At 35.2% G+C, this 16,717-nt stretch overlaps 1 protein-coding gene and 1 long non-coding RNA gene across 9 annotated transcripts in view; both read right to left on the bottom strand.

The window, feature by feature from the left end:
• LOC132700465 (protein lap4) overlaps window positions 1-16,717 on the bottom strand; it is a gene marked incomplete at its 3' end in the record, with an annotated part of 233,088 nt that continues 216,371 nt past the window's right edge. For all 8 annotated transcript variants that reach the window (XM_060667806.1, XM_060667811.1, XM_060667813.1 and 5 more), the window contains 1 exon segment: window positions 1-124. In XM_060667806.1, coding sequence (XP_060523789.1) covers window positions 1-124 — 124 coding nt within the window.
• On the bottom strand, window positions 7,143-9,034 carry LOC132700467 (uncharacterized). Its single transcript, XR_009618646.1, has 4 exons — window positions 8,891-9,034; window positions 8,637-8,839; window positions 8,161-8,298; window positions 7,143-8,104 (listed from the first exon to the last, which is right to left on the bottom strand). It is a non-coding gene; the product is annotated as an uncharacterized LOC132700467 (long non-coding RNA).

The raw sequence follows: 16,717 nt of genomic DNA, 5'->3' as shown, positions 1-16,717 counted from the left end.
ACTCGGAAGTGGTTTCCCCGTCATATTCGTCTTTCTCTTCGTCTTGGTAGCTGTTGTCGACCAACTCCGTTGTCTCCGGATTTGTCAACTCCAAGGATATAATCTTTTCTTCCAACATTTCGACCTAAACCAAAAAACGTGCATGGTTAACTGAAAATTTAATTTACGGATTACATTAGAATACAACAGTTAAAGCTAAACAATCGCTGAAAACTGTTCCCCGGTTTGTCCATGACCATCTGCTTTCAAATCAAGAATTAGAAAAAAGTTGATCAGAAAATACCGAAGAGGAAGAGAAAAGAAATTGATGGGAAGATATCAATTAATCAAAAATGATAAATCCAACTCATATTCTTTCTACTATTTACAAATCTTCTGGATTTTTCCTGTGTCGGTGGATGAAGAATCGAAGTTTCGTATATCAACCTTTTCGCTTCTTCGGGGCTTAACTGAAACTGGTTTCAATTCTACTACTTTATTAAGGTTTACAGGTGGACATATTTCTTCATTTTGATGACCCTATTCTTAAGTCTACGGATAAGGTATTATAAGCACCACTAGTGTGCAGCGACTGGTTCTGTAGCGGCTGGTGATTGGTGTTTGGGCTGGGCAGCACATTTTACTCTCTACCTACTTATACAGGGTGCGGCAAAATGATAGGTACTATTCGGGATGTTAATAAAAACCAAACTACATAAATCAAACATTTTTTTTAAATTATTTTTGAAATGTACGTTTTATGCCATCTAGGGACGTTATTTTTTAAAAATGATGTCTTTTAAATGACGGCCATTATTGTCCATGCACTCTTGTAGGTTCTCGCGGAAGCGCATCATTGCCCGATGGATCATTTCTTGGGGAATTGAGGCAATTTCTTGTCTTGTCTTGATGTCTTGATCGATCTCCGTCGACTGTTACCATTATTCCATCTTCTTCGAAAAATTAAGGATCCCATACGCCGAACTCCGAGATTGCACACCAAACGGTGACTTTTGGACTGTGAAGAGGACACTCATGAAGTTCCTGTGGACCATTTGCTGATCAATAACGGAAATTTTGCTTATTTACGGTACCCGAGAGGTGAAAGTGAGCTTCATCGCTAGATATGAATACAGCGCCTCTGGGAATGTTTTGAAGAATATCCCGACATAAATTTGTACGGGTTTCAAAATATCTTGCTCTTAATTTCTGCACTACCATCATTTTGCGCGGATGCATTTGGAGTGAGTTGTGTAAAATTCTTCCAACACTTCTATCGGGAACTCCCAAAGCAGCTGTATGCTTACGAGCTGAACGTCTTGGAGACTGTTGTACGGAAACTCTTACTGCATTCACATTTTCCGGTGTTCTTACTGTCCTTGGTCGGCCAAGTAACAAAAGTATCATCAACGGTCCGTCTCCACAGTTTTGGTTTCACGTGAAAAGTGTAGGGGATACTCTTCTTAAAAACTTACAGAAAAATATTTGCGATGAACGGTGAAATATGGGGTTTTAATATATTATGTTGAGGTTCTGCACTAATAACTTTAATCAAAATAGACTCTACATCGAAGCTAGCCAAAATATCGTTTGGATCGTTTTAATGATACTAAAGAAGGAGCTTTAATAGCAGACTTGAGGCTGCGTTCTATAATTAATTATAAGATTCGTTTGTAAGAACATCTTGAATTATTTCTTGATAGTCTGTTGGTTTCATGATTATTGTAGCATTCCCTTTATCTGCATTTAAAATTACAATGTCGGGACTAGATGTTAGAGATTTTCGGGCTTTGCGTTCAGGTCTTGCAACATTAGATTTAGCAGTACTAATGCAAGTTAAAACGCGCGCGTACGCTTCTACGCTTTGACTCTTTGAGACTAGACTTTTTTTGTATCGTTGTCAATTATGTTGTCTTGTGCTGACTTAGTTTTTTTATTGAACGACTAAAATCATTTCGGCATTTTATTTTACTAGTATTGTCTATCACAGGCTATATATCTGCTATTCTTGCTTTAGGATTTAGGGTGGATTTACAAGTCCAAATATCTATGGCTGCTCATAAGGATTCCTACAAAATGCATCTTTTTTATAAATGTTATACAAGTACATACAAAAAAATTATGACGTTTCCAAAGAGTAAAAGAAATATGTAGGTGGCGCCCTCTAGAAGTTCGAGCCATACTAAAGTGAAATAAAAAAGTCGGATAGCAATTTGCTTTGAAGATATCAACTTGCTTTAAATATTAACAAACATAAAATTAAATGAACTTTTGATTTGCAATTAACCAACAAATCATTCCTTCACGTCAACCAAAACACTTAGGTAATCCTGCCGCTTATGTAGTACTAGGTCAGAGACACCAACACCTTCAATTTATTCAACTCGCAACTTGTGCACATTTTTGGTCTGGAATTTTTAAAAAAATCTATAGTGGCTTGTGTACTTATAATTGATATTGTCGATCTCAACATGATTTTAAATGATCAGGCCGTGATGGTGAAGAATTGATCCCTTCAAAACATAAGTCAATTTAAATTATATTTAAATTGCAATTCAGAAAACTTCAGCTGTTATAAGGTTTTTAATTTCCAATTAGACTTTTGTGACACACGTATATAACAACTGAATATCTGGCCAGGAGGCATCTACCTAAGAATAGTAGACAGTATGCCTGCAACAATGGGAGGCAATAAGCCATTTTCTTTTAAGACAGATTTTGGCTGCTCATCCCCAAAATTTAATAGCACGCTAGGCTAGGTTAAGTCCTAATATCTACACTGCTACACTTTTTATACTATTGTCGCAAGTGATACTGTTTTCATGATAATTTTAAAGTGCCAAAACAAACTGCTTTCACATATATTTCTATCGTTGTGAAGCTGTTATAATAATTAGATAAAACACCACAATTAAAAAACTCGCAGTTTTTCTTATCCCTGCTATTTTGTATAATTTCCTGATTTATTCGAATAAATAGAGTAGTTTCAAGCGGCATCATTTGGCGAGTACAGTGAAAATTTTCTACTAAATACGTAAAGTGCAGAATTACCCATACTTAATTAACACCCTCGACTATAAGTTAAACACGGGCCGAATTATGAAAATTTGAATCGTATCCGCCATGTTCTTCGGTATTTGCGATACGATACGAATCTCTAGGAAAGTCTTCGAACTAATTATCTCTTCTTATAATAATATATAGGTAATCCTTTTCTGCGATTGTCGTTCGATCACAATCACAGTATATTTTTAATAATGCTTCTAAATAATTTCGACAGCGGCAGTGATACCGCAAAGTGGTGCATCTATTTATCTAATTTTAAATATAAGTTCACACGGATATTACTTGGCAACTAGTGGAACAGGTGCTAGTAAAGAATTCATGGAAAATATACAAATTTTGCAGCTGGAAAATTTTTCCTAATACTAAATCCAGTCAGTTTCATTGGAGACGAGCCCACTGATCGCCAATGCTTGAAATAAGAATGGTATAACTTGAATTTTCCTATAGAGATGAACTCTTATGCTTTGCTCTTGTAAAAATCACCAGTAAGTGCCAGTGGCATCAAGAAATAAAAAAATATATTCCCTGGTGAAATACCACTTCGATTCTTGTAGTACAGAGATGGCATAACGTGGAGCTACTATATGTTACTATTTCTTTAAACGGTCGCGAATGGCAGCTAAACGTTGGTTATGTCATCCTATTGCTGCAATATTATTAAAAATGCCCTTAATGAATGTTAAGAACAATGGAAAACAATAATAAGATTTCAAAAACCACAAACGACAACAAATTTATTGCATAGTTAACTGCCATGTATTAACAACTGACAACTGACGGCGAAAATAGCTCCAAACGGTTGCGAGTTTACCCGAAGGGGATTCAAACCGTGTTCATATGGTCAGAGTGGCACATTTAAGGTGTTCCTGATCTCATTCAGTACGACAATGATGAACAAAAGTTAAATAAAAAAGTGTGTGACATTAAGTATATCTTATATTTATAGCATTTTTATGTACACAGGGTGGTCTGTTGTGCCAGGACAGTAACCAATTTTATTTTTAAAAATTCTAATCATTCACTGAATTGTTAGTATTTTTTTGTCATGGCGAAAATATATTATACCGGGTGGTCACAAATGACCATCAAAAAATGTTTTCTTCTAATTAAAAAAACTATGTATACCTTTAAATAGATTTCAAAATCAAACCTTTATGCGATAGAAAATCGACAAGTAACGCAAGTAAATAGAACTTATTACTAATTACAAAACGTTTTTTAACCCCCGTAAACATGTAGTACGGTTTCAATATCCGCACTAGCATTCCTAATTGCATCGTATTTTTCCAAGATATTCATGAAAAAAAAAAAGAACTAATCAAATTGTTGCCTGGACAAAAATACACAGAATATTACATAAGAAACAATGAGAGTCTAGCATTAGCCCCAAAAGAATATAGGTTGTTGTATCCGGTAAGGCCGGTTCCGCGAAACATGTTCTTTTCACGAATTAATTGTTTGTGATCTTGAACGTAAAGTGGTAGTCAATAATCGAAAACGCCGTCCTAATAGAAGAGAAGTAATTAGAAGTTCTCTTGTATTTTGAAGAAAACAAAGAAAATGAGATCTACCAGGCTAGTGTGTAAAGGTGTCTAATATTTAGTAACTGTTTACTAATTAATTTTAATTTAATAAGATTTGTGGTGCGTCGTTTCGACAACATTATGTGCATAAAGACGGCCAGTAGAGCAACGTGTAATGTCTCGTGACGGTGTACGATCCCCTGTAGTAGTCGAAAATAAACCAACTTTCGACGCAGGGTCGACTGAAAAATAAACACGGTCAGTAGAGCGACGCGTAATGTCTCGTTAAATCAACTTATAATGTATTTCGGTTGAGATTCATTTATGCGGTAATAGAGTCCAACCTGAGCTATCGAAGGAACATTTGATCGACATCGAGCCGAGTCCAATGTACGGGGATGTTCAATTTTTTTTTTGTATCTGAAGGATGCTCTGCATGTTAGGTCAGTGAAGCATGGAAAATATTAAATGAAAGGTTTAAAGGGTACACATTCCAATTGGAAGTGGAGACTTCCCAGGCGATCGCGGTATAGAAAACCACACACCATTTAGCGGACCCCAAGTTCAACACGTGTGGTGAAACCGATATATTAATAGATTCTACTGTGTTTTAGTCAGCGTTATACTCGCACAGAGAAAGCTTAGGTGTTAGTTTGACTAAGTTGCACAAAAGTGCGTTTGGATATATAGTAGCGAGAAACATATTGTGCTGCAAGACAATTGTCCAGAACTTTTCTTGCAACTATTATTCAGGCAATTATCCAAAGAACAACAAAAAAGAAGACCAGCTAGAAGCGCTAATCACAAAATTTTGGCCTCTAGAAGAGCCTATGAAAAGAGACGCAGTGTTATCACAGTCGGAAGAATTTTGTGAATCTTGGTGCAAGCAAACACAACACATGACAAGACGGAACAGTTTGCAGTAAAAATCCCTTTCAAAATATCGATTAATAAGTTTGGAGACTTTCCAGAGAAGATTGGTCTTGTCACATTGTCACATCAGTAGTTTATTGGTACACTATAGCCGTCCCCCACTCCTCTCCCTTTTGTGGGCGTGTCCTCCTTACCCACGACTCTCTAGCTCCTCCCCCTTTACCCATAATCTCTTGAAACTGGCCCCCATTGGATAAGCAAGCACCAATGGGGTTTAATCAATCTCCCCACCTCTAGTTTGCGATGGCGGCGAAGCCAATCAGAGCCCAGATATTTTCCCACCCCTAAGAAAAGCAATGGCGTCAGTGAGACTTGATCATATTGTTCGCGTGACCATCTGCACCCTCTAGCGGTTCGAATGTAAACTAGTGTCCCCTCTTGGAATAAGATTTTCTTTAATAAGGTAATCCCCACCTAGTGAATATTGACCAAAACATTTATTTTAAAAACATATAATTCTGCGAATGTGTACCCTCGCGGGTACAAACTGTACTTTTATTGCGCACAAAGGACAGGGGAAATAAAGACGAAAAGTGTTGGATTTCTTTTCTCGAAACTGGAAGCTGGCAGGCACCACCAATAATATCTGCAAAACAAAAACCTGGTTAAAATTTTCATTATTAAAGTAGGATATTAGAAACCATATACCTTTTTAATTTACTAAGCCATCTACCGTGCGTTAACTTCATACATATTTCCGCATGCTTCTGTTTTAAGGTATCGTGAAATATTTGACTATTTATCTGGGAAAAATTCATATGTCGAAAATATTATGTGTATGTGGCCGTGGTAGGCTTTCTTTGCTATTATAATTTTATTTTTATTATTTAATATTTACAAAATTAATTTATCTATCTTATTGATGATTTTGATTTTCTTTGCTATTTTATTATTTGTTTTTATTATTTAATATTTTCAAAATTAATTTATCTATCTTATTGATGATTTTAAGATATCGCAGTCAACTTTACTATTTCATCAATTTCTTTTATTTATTGCTGATCTTTGAGGATAGTGTACATACTTTTTTTCGTAACTTATCTGTATCTACCCTTTAATTTCCTATCAAGCCATAAAGCAAACTCGAAAGGCATCTTAACTAAAAAGTCATATACTTTAAAGCTGCTGCTACTACTACATAAAAGTGTGTTTCTATGCCAATCTCAACAACAATGAAATCTGGACGCTTATACTAATTACTGTAATACTCTTCTCTGCTAACGCTCTAGGAGACGCTATTTGAACCCTGTTCAAAGAAAAACTTCTACAGCCCAAATAACCTCTCTGAACCACACTTAAGCGCATCACTCTTTCACTGTCTTGCAGCCTTCAGATTAATATTCCGTACTAACTACGAATGCCATACACGAAACGTTCTCTTTTCTAATTTTTTTCTATGCGCTACATTAACGAACAGGATCTAAACTTTTCTGTCTGTGTATTTTGTTAGCCACCTTAAAAAAAAATTAAAAAAAAGGTATGCGAACCTAGAGGATATTTTCCATATTTTTCACAAATGGTGACAACAATTAATGCAAGTATTATTTTTAATAATAATCCATCTTGCGCTATGACACGAAAACATCGATTTTTTAATTCTAACTTTTCTCATAGAGCTTCCCTTTAGTCTCTATCTGTTCTTTAACTAAATCCCCGCCTTTTTGAAAAACCAACCTCTAAAAATAGTTAATTTTCTCTAATATAAATTTGTACGTTTTCCGCAATATGTGTGAAAATTTTTGCTAGAGCATTTAGTTACTTAGTACATGTCCTAATCAATATTTTAAAAATATAATTCTAATGATACGTGTTTACGATTTGAAGATAACGAAACATTCCCCAGTTTTATAAATGAGAGCTCACTGCCAAACTACCAAACATCACAGTACAAACTACCGTACTACGCCCCCCTGGACAAAATCAGGTTAGTCAGCGTCATTCATTCTACCTGCGTTAACGAATAGCGTATTGTTAATTAAGGTTTAATACGCAGAAAATTTAAGTAACAAATAATTGCAATGAAACTCACTAACATCATAAATTATTTAAAAAAAATTAGAACAGTTGGAATTTACTGGAGTAACCAATTTGGCACTAAAATGGAAATTTTCGATACTCTACTAGGTGCCTACAATAAATTTTACTATTATTTTTAATGCAGGGGTATATGACCATAGTTTACGCCGACTCTAAAAGGCATGCAGTCTATTGTTTTTGAACGCCCCATTTTGTGTATTATGTTCAAAACAGAGACTCTCTGGGCTTACGACTACAGCTACCAGCTACTACTTTCAATAATATTAACACAAAAAAAAGTAGGTGGCATTTCTATAATACGTGCAAAGTTTATGTGAAACTGACTGGAAGACAGAGTAATGCACCAATATGTTACTAAACATATTTCCACAGAATTCCGTAAGAGCTTACCTCCAAGTTTTCTCATTTAGTCAGTCAAACCAGCAAATGGGAAATTCCAATCCAACATATGTAGTGGTGGAAATATATCAATCGCCTACGTTACCGATGGTACCCGACTGAAGCTTCTGCGTCTTCTTTACCCCACATGCCTACTTAAAAAGATACTGGTCTAAGTCTCAATATTCCTGTTAAAAAAAGAGAGGTTCTATATTGCCATAAATATGTGTTTTCAAAATTTTACGTGAATGGTTCGCGATTCCTTATATATGCAGTGTTGGCAGCAATGTGGCGACGACTACGCTGAAACTTTCCATATCTCGTGTCCCCATGACTGGTCTGTTTCATATATGAAAGCTCACCTCGCACGGGTTTGAACCTCCTTTAAAAAAAAAAACAGGCAAGACTTATACTTATCATATCAAAGTAATATGAGGAACTTATATTTTTTGCCAAAACTTATTTCATCACCTCCTAAGGGGAGTAGGGGTTTCTAAAGTATGGTAGGTACATCTCTTTCATTTTTTTAATTAAAAAAGTGACACAATTACGCGACGTAACTCGATCCGGATCGTTAACGCGTCTCAAGAGGGGGGGGGGGGGTTTAGAGATGCTGAGGTCATTAAATTGATTCACTAATACCAGTACATACTGAAACCCCTTATTTCCAAAATAAAAAAATTGTTAACTGTTAACACAAAAAAAAAACTATTTTCTCACCAATTATATTTCTGGGGTCGTTTTCAGAATTTGTCCAACGTAGAATCCCAAGAGGATAGGGCCGCAATTTCGAAAAATGTTCATGTCTCCCCACTATGCATTTGTACACGAAGCAGGGCCGGATTAACAGCAATTATATTCTTGTCAGTCAACATACAGCCGCCGATTGAATTCTCGGATTCTGCTTTACTAGTTGCCATGGTCTGTCAAATATGTTACTTAAAAAATTGTATATTTTTTTACAAATAATATACCTTTCCTAAAATAATTCCGCCTTTGTCAAGTTGGACAAGGGCACGTCTGTCCGCTTTGAAAAGCGCGGCGTATGTATCTTCCAAAATGATCCAAGCAGGCTCGGATTGTCAGCAAATACACAACTCGCCGATTCAATTCTGAGATGTTGCTTCACGAGTTACCATGATCTGTCAAATATTTTAATAAAAAAAAAAACTATTATTTAGCAACAATATACCTTTTTAAAAATAATTTCGTCTTTTTCAAGTTCAACAGGACACGTGTGTTCAGATATTTTCAAAATTTGTCCAACGCGGACTTCCACTCACCCAGTTTCGAAAACTTTCTGGTCTCCCCGCCATGCATTTGTACACGAAGCAGGGCTGGACTATCAGCAAACAACACCCCCGGTCACTTTTCTTCTCGGATTCTGCTTGACGAGTTACATCGATCTATGGAATATTTAGCGTAAAAAAAAAATTATCTATTACTTTTACCAAAAATGAAGTACCTTTTTTCTTTAAAATTTGTTCCTCCTTTTCGAGTTCGGAATTTTTCGTAGTCTATATCGTCTGCCAATTGTCCAAAATCGTTGGACTTTCAGTAATTTTTAAAATTCGCTCCAACGCAGCCTTCCACGCACGCACGCAGTTTCGAAATCTTTCAGGTCTTCCCGCTATGCAATTGTACACGAAGCAGGGTCGGATTGTCAGCAAACAGCACCCCCGGTCACTTTTCTTCTCGGATTCTGCTTGACGAGTTACATCGATCTGTGGAATATTTAGCGTAAAAAAAAATTATCTATAACTTTTACCAAAAATGAAGTACCTTTTTTCTTTAAAAAAGTTCGTCCTTTTCGAGTTTGAAAGGTTTCGTAGCCTATAGCCCTGCCGAAATGTCTTTGCATTTGTACACGAAGCAGGGTCGGATTGTCAGCAAACAGCACAAGCGCCACTTTTCTTCTCGGTTTCTGCTTGACGAATTACATCGATCGGTCAAATATTTAATATAAAAAATATCTATTTTACCAAAAATACGTACTCTTCTAAGATAAATTAGCTCTTTTCGAGTTTAAGAGGACACGTATCGTCAACTGTAGGATGTTTTATTATTATATTTTTCAGTGTCTATAAATTAATAAACAACAGAAGCTTCCGAATACAAAAATTTCAACATGAGTTTTTGTTTTCTTGAAACTTAAAAAGTTCTAACCCCTAAAGCCATATTTTTAATACGCTGGCGGACGTATGACAATCCCCAAAAATTACCAAATTTAAATTGTTACTATTGATATATTTCTATTCCGAACTTCACCCAATACATGCAAAAAAAAACTAGCGAATGTTATTTATTATCTCCGATGGGTGGATGATTGAGAAACGTTTAAATAAATCTACCTTTCTGTCTCTCTTTTTCTATATAGGTAACTCATTCTCTCTATCTGTTACTTTCCACAATCCGAATTTACACTTTGTCCCCAAAAATCTTGTAAAATTTTATCTGCTTAACTTCTTCGCGTTGTTCATAAGGCTGAATTTTTTTGGGAGATATATCGTGCGTTATTTCTATTAAAATTCTGTTTCCTTTTTACCTACTTCAAAAACGTAAGCGAGCATTTCTGGTTGTTTTATTAAACAAAAATGGATACTAAAAAAGATCCGTATCTCCGACCTCAGCCTCCTTTGATCACTCCCCAATTTTTTTTTAATTAAGTATAGAAACCTCGTCGAACATATACATAATACTAGGTCAGAATGTTACGCGGTTACTCATTAAAGTCGCAATTCCGAAAGCTTCTTACCTATCTTTTTCCAGTCTTTTTTGTTTTATTTATCCGTATATGAAACACACAATGAACACAAAACTTAAACTCGTTGGCGATATTGCATTAAGCAACAAACGTGGATAACAGAAACGAACCCTTAACACAAACTCTTCTTTAAACTTCGACTGACACGTGAAACAACCCGCATTCCTACGAAAGGCAGGTAAACCAAGCAGGTCAAATTTTAAGCTACCCTCCAGTGTCGTCGTAGGTTGGGGCATAGTAAATAGCGAATACAACAAAGCGGTAATTTATAATAATTTAATTTGCATTTTTATTTAACTTAAGTTGTTATGTAGAAAATGAGACATTTCTACAATTAATCAATATACTACGAGTACTTTTCCGCTTAATTACTATTTTGAGAAACAAAAGGAAACGTTAGATTCCATTCAAACTTTTTCGGTTTTCATAATATCTCGCGTTTATTTAGAAGCTAATGGCCTGTGGCCTTAACCAGACGTTTCCAAAGGCGGGTTTGATATTATGTATATAAATCTTAACAAACACGAAAAATAGAGTTATATTGCCACCGAAAATCTGAATTTATGTTTAAAAATGTAACTTAACGTATTTAAACTATTGCCTGCATTGGCGCCTATATTTTATAGTTTTTTTTGTATCCTATTTTTTGTTTTGCTTGCAAATATGTGTCCATTTTTGGGTACTGATTTTTTTTTCTCAAATTATTACAAATTACTCAAAACGAAGTTAAAAACAGACGAGGAGAAAAGGGAAGAGAACCCTTATTTCTCCGACACTGACCTCCGATTTTTATAAAAATTGACGCCTTGACACCCTGCCCGTGAATATTTTGCAAAGGATTTTTAAAATATAACTTCCAAATAACGCATACTCTCGCCTAGTGTCACAGTTTTGGCCCCCATTTTGCTATGGTTAGACAGGTTTATTACATTGTCGGGACAAAAGAAGCATCTCCTTCATCCAAATTGACTTTTTCATACCTAATACAACAGCTCCCGGGCATCATCTCGCCTTAATTGTTTCTATTGAATTAATTTTAGTTACAAAAAAATTAGATGATCGTCAAAATTGGCATAAAAAGATAATCAAGATTTAATGAAACAAGAATATGCACAAAAGAAAAGAGATAAACTCCGACACGGGAAACAAGGAAATATCGCTGAAACGGCAACTGATCTAGCGCGCGCCTTTTTTTTAAAAATAATAATAATTTTTCAAAAGAATTCTAGGCTAAGCTAAATACCTGGTGCAACAAAATATTGAAGGATCTTCATGATCCTACCTGTGAGCGAGTAGAAAATTATTTGCAAAGAGGATAAAGGTATATCTTAATATAAATAGTTTATAAATTATCTCACTATTGATAATATGTCCCCATTTAAAATGGCGCATTATTTGATACGTACTTTTTTCTTGTCAGAGCTTGTCTAAAAAAAAGCGGGATGGATGGAGGTTCTCCGTGAGGTTTTTTCCTGTCGAAACAAGTATGTGAGGCGTTCGCTTTGGATCTGGGGAACGGGTGGGGGTTATACATATATAAGCTATAAGAAATTTTAATTTTTTATTCAGTTTCCACTCATACAATTTCGTGATAAGTGCAGAGTGAGAAAAATGTCCGAAGTCGAAAATTATCCAACGCAAGCATTGGATTCGTGGGGAAGATTTGTGGTCAATGCGGAAATAATCCGCGAACAAAAATACATTTACGAGGCAGCAATTACGCTGCCGGAATTCGGACTACAAATTACCTCAGGTCTTAGCCCAGCAAGAATCTTCGCTCCGGCAGTGAAAGTGAGCTTTCTCCCCTACGTTTTGTCGGAGAAAAGAAGCATTTCGTTCGACGAGATAGACTTCACAGAATTAATACAACAGCTTCCACTGTTATTGTTAGCAGGTCCGACTGGTAAAGTTATGTATTTAACCTGCTTCAAACTCAGCTGTCTACAATGTGATGGTGAAGTCTTGGTCAAGATTGAAAATAACGAGGATATACTCTATATTTCGAAAGACTGGGTACAGGAATTAATTACCGTAAACAAATTGGTATTTAAAATAATACGAGTACTGTTTCGTTTGAACTTTTACGAGTACTACGATAGAATATTGTATTTGACTATACATGAAAATTTGCTGGAAGGCGCCAAAATCTTTCCGCATATAGAATATTTATGTTCTACAGAAGAGAGTGAGCAGAGCTACTGCATGGAGGACTACATGCGTTTTGGAAAAATGCAGATAAAACAAGATATCAACAAAAGGATAGCATGGGACATACCTGTGTTTTAATAGAAATTTACCTGTAAACTAATAATAATAAATGTTTTTTTAAAATTCAGTGTGTGTGTATGTTTTATCCTTACCCCCATAAAAAAAAGTAAAAAAAAAACAAGTAATTGCGTAAAATAACTTTATTAAAGAAAAAAAAATAACAACAAAATATAATCAAACAAAACATAGTACCACTGGAATGAAACCTTCAGAAATTACCCCAACAACGGAGATTCTCGCACATAATTTACCAAAAAAAAAATTGCAGTGGACCATCGATCGACTATTTGGTAGTACGGTTTTTGTAATTCGACTTCATAAAACGAACCTTTGATTTAACGCCCCTCCATATCTTCCAAAAGATACGTAAGAGGGAAGGAACCACTTACTTTAACAATCTTGAAATTTTCGGGGTGTCCAATTAATTTCATAGCTTTTGTCAAAAACCGATTTTGTGCGACTTATGCTCACTGCATCGCCAGCTTTGAACTTTGACTTTTCCACTGCAAATTTTTTTTTTGGTAAATTATGTGCGAGAATCTCCGTTGTTGGGGTAATTTCTGAAGGTTTCATTCCAGTGGTACTATGTTTTGTTTGATTATATTTTGTTGTTATTTTTTTTTTCTTTAATAAAGTTATTTTACGCAATTACTTGTTTTTTTTTTACTTTTTTTTATGGGGGTAAGGATAAAACATACACACACACTGAATTTTAAAAAAACATTTATTATTATTAGTTTACAGGTAAATTTCTATTAAAACAGAGGTATGTCCCATGCTATCCTTTTGATGATATCTTGTTTTATCTGCATTTTTCCAAAACGCATGTAGTCTTCCATGCAGTAGCTCTGCTCACTCTCTTCTGTAGAACATAAATATTCTATATGCGGAAAGATTTTGGCGTCTTCCAGCAAATTTTCATGTATAGTCAAATACAATATTCTATCGTAGTACTCGTAAAAGTTCAAACGAGACAGTACTCGTATTCTTTTAAATACCAATTTGCTTATGGTAATTAATTCCTGTACCCAGTCTTTTGAAATATAGAGTATACTCTCGTTATTTTCAATCTTGACCAAGACTTCACCATCACATTGTAGACAGCTGAGTTTGAAGCAGGTTAAATACATAACTTTACCAGTCGGACCTGCTAACAATAACAGTGGAAGCTGTTGTATTAATTCTGTGAAGTCTATCTCGTCGAACGAAATGCTTCTTTTCTCCGACAAAACGTAGGGGAGAAAGCTCACTTTCACTGCCGGAGCGAAGATTCTTGCTGGGCTAAGACCTGAGGTAATTTCTAGTCCGAATTCCGGCAGCGTAATTGCTGCCTCGTAAATGTATTTTTGTTCGCGGATTATTTCGGCATTGACCACAAATCTTCCCCACGAATCCAATGCTTGCGTTGGATAATTTTCGACTTCGGACATTTTTCTCACTCTGCACTTATCACGAAATTGTATGAGTGGAAACTGAATAAAAAATTAAAATTTCTTATAGCTTATATATGTATAAGCCCCACCCGTTCCCCAGATCCAAAGCGAACGCCTCACATACTTGTTTCGACAGGAAAAAACCTGACGGAAAACCTCCATCCATCCCGCTTTTTTTTAGACAAGCTCTGACAAGAAAAAAAGTACGTATCAAATAATGCGCCATTTTAAAAGGGGACATATTATCAATAGTGAGATAATTTATAAACTATTTACATTAAGATATACCTTTATCCTCTTTGCAAATAATTTTCTACTCGCTCACAGGTAGGATCATGAAGATCTTTCAATATTTTGTTGCACCAGATATTTAGCTTAGCCTAGAATTCTTTTGAAAAATTATTATTATTTAAAAAAAAAAGGCGCGCGCTAGATCAGTTGCCGTTTCAGCGATATTTCCTTGTTTCCCGTGTCGGAGTTTATCTCTTTTCTTTTGTGCATATTCTTGTTTCATTAAATCTTGATTATCTTTTTATGCCAATTTTGACGATCATCTAATTTTTTTGTAACTAAAATTAATTCAATAGAAACAATTAAGGCGAGATGATGCCCGGGAGCTGTTGTATTAGGTATGAAAAAGTCAATTTGGATGAAGGAGATGCTTCTTTTGTCCCGACAATGTACAAGAATAAACCTGTCTAACCATAGCAAAATGGGGGCCAAAACTGTGACACTAGGCGAGAGTATGCGTTATTTGGAAGTTATATTTTAAAAATCCTTTGCAAAATATTCACGGGCAGGGTGTCAAGGCGTCAATTTTTATAAAAATCGGAGGTCAGTGTCGGAGAAATAAGGGTTCTCTTCCCTTTTCTCCTCGTCTGTTTTTAACTTCGTTTTGAGTAATTTGTAATAATTTGAGAAAAAAAAATCAGTACCCAAAAATGGACACATATTTGCAAGCAAAACAAAAAATAGGATACAAAAAAAACTATAAAATATAGGCGCCAATGCAGGCAATAGTTTAAATACGTTAAGTTACATTTTTAAACATAAATTCAGATTTTCGGTGGCAATATAACTCTATTTTTCGTGTTTGTTAAGATTTATATACATAATATCAAACCCGCCTTTGGAAACGTCTGGTTAAGGCCACAGGCCATTAGCTTCTAAATAAACGCGAGATATTATGAAAACCGAAAAAGTTTGAATGGAATCTAACGTTTCCTTTTGTTTCTCAAAATAGTAATTAAGCGGAAAAGTACTCGTAGTATATTGATTAATTGTAGAAATGTCTCATTTTCTACATAACAACTTAAGTTAAATAAAAATGCAAATTAAATTATTATAAATTACCGCTTTGTTGTATTCGCTATTTACTATGCCCCAACCTACGACGACACTGGAGGGTAGCTTAAAATTTGACCTGCTTGGTTTACCTGCCTTTCGTAGGAATGCGGGTTGTTTCACGTGTCAGTCGAAGTTTAAAGAAGAGTTTGTGTTAAGGGTTCGTTTCTGTTATCCACGTTTGTTGCTTAATGCAATATCGCCAACGAGTTTAAGTTTTGTGTTCATTGTGTGTTTCATATACGGATAAATAAAACAAAAAAGACTGGAAAAAGATAGGTAAGAAGCTTTCGGAATTGCGACTTTAATGAGTAACCGCGTAACATTCTGACCTAGTATTATGTATATGTTCGACGAGGTTTCTATACTTAATTAAAAAAAAATTGGGGAGTGATCAAAGGAGGCTGAGGTCGGAGATACGGATCTTTTTTAGTATCCATTTTTGTTTAATAAAACAACCAGAAATGCTCGCTTACGTTTTTGAAGTAGGTAAAAAGGAAACAGAATTTTAATAGAAATAACGCACGATATATCTCCCAAAAAAATTCAGCCTTATGAACAACGCGAAGAAGTTAAGCAGATAAAATTTTACAAGATTTTTGGGGACAAAGTGTAAATTCGGATTGTGGAAAGTAACAGATAGAGAGAATGAGTTACCTATATAGAAAAAGAGAGACAGAAAGGTAGATTTATTTAAACGTTTCTCAATCATCCACCCATCGGAGATAATAAATAACATTCGCTAGTTTTTTTTTGCATGTATTGGGTGAAGTTCGGAATAGAAATATATCAATAGTAACAATTTAAATTTGGTAATTTTTGGGGATTGTCATACGTCCGCCAGCGTATTAAAAATATGGCTTTAGGGGTTAGAACTTTTTAAGTTTCAAGAAAACAAAAACTCATGTTGAAATTTTTGTATTCGGAAGCTTCTGTTGTTTATTAATTTATAGACACTGAAAAATATAATAATAAAACATCCTACAGTTGAC

The sequence above is a fragment of the Cylas formicarius genome, unplaced genomic scaffold (genome assembly GCF_029955315.1).
Source record: "Cylas formicarius isolate icCylForm1 unplaced genomic scaffold, icCylForm1.1 PGA_scaffold_4__25_contigs__length_36172078, whole genome shotgun sequence".
NCBI lineage: Eukaryota > Metazoa > Arthropoda > Insecta > Coleoptera > Brentidae > Cylas > Cylas formicarius.
The sequence above is the reverse complement of the archived record's forward strand: the minus strand, read 5'-3'. Positions and strand labels throughout refer to the sequence as shown.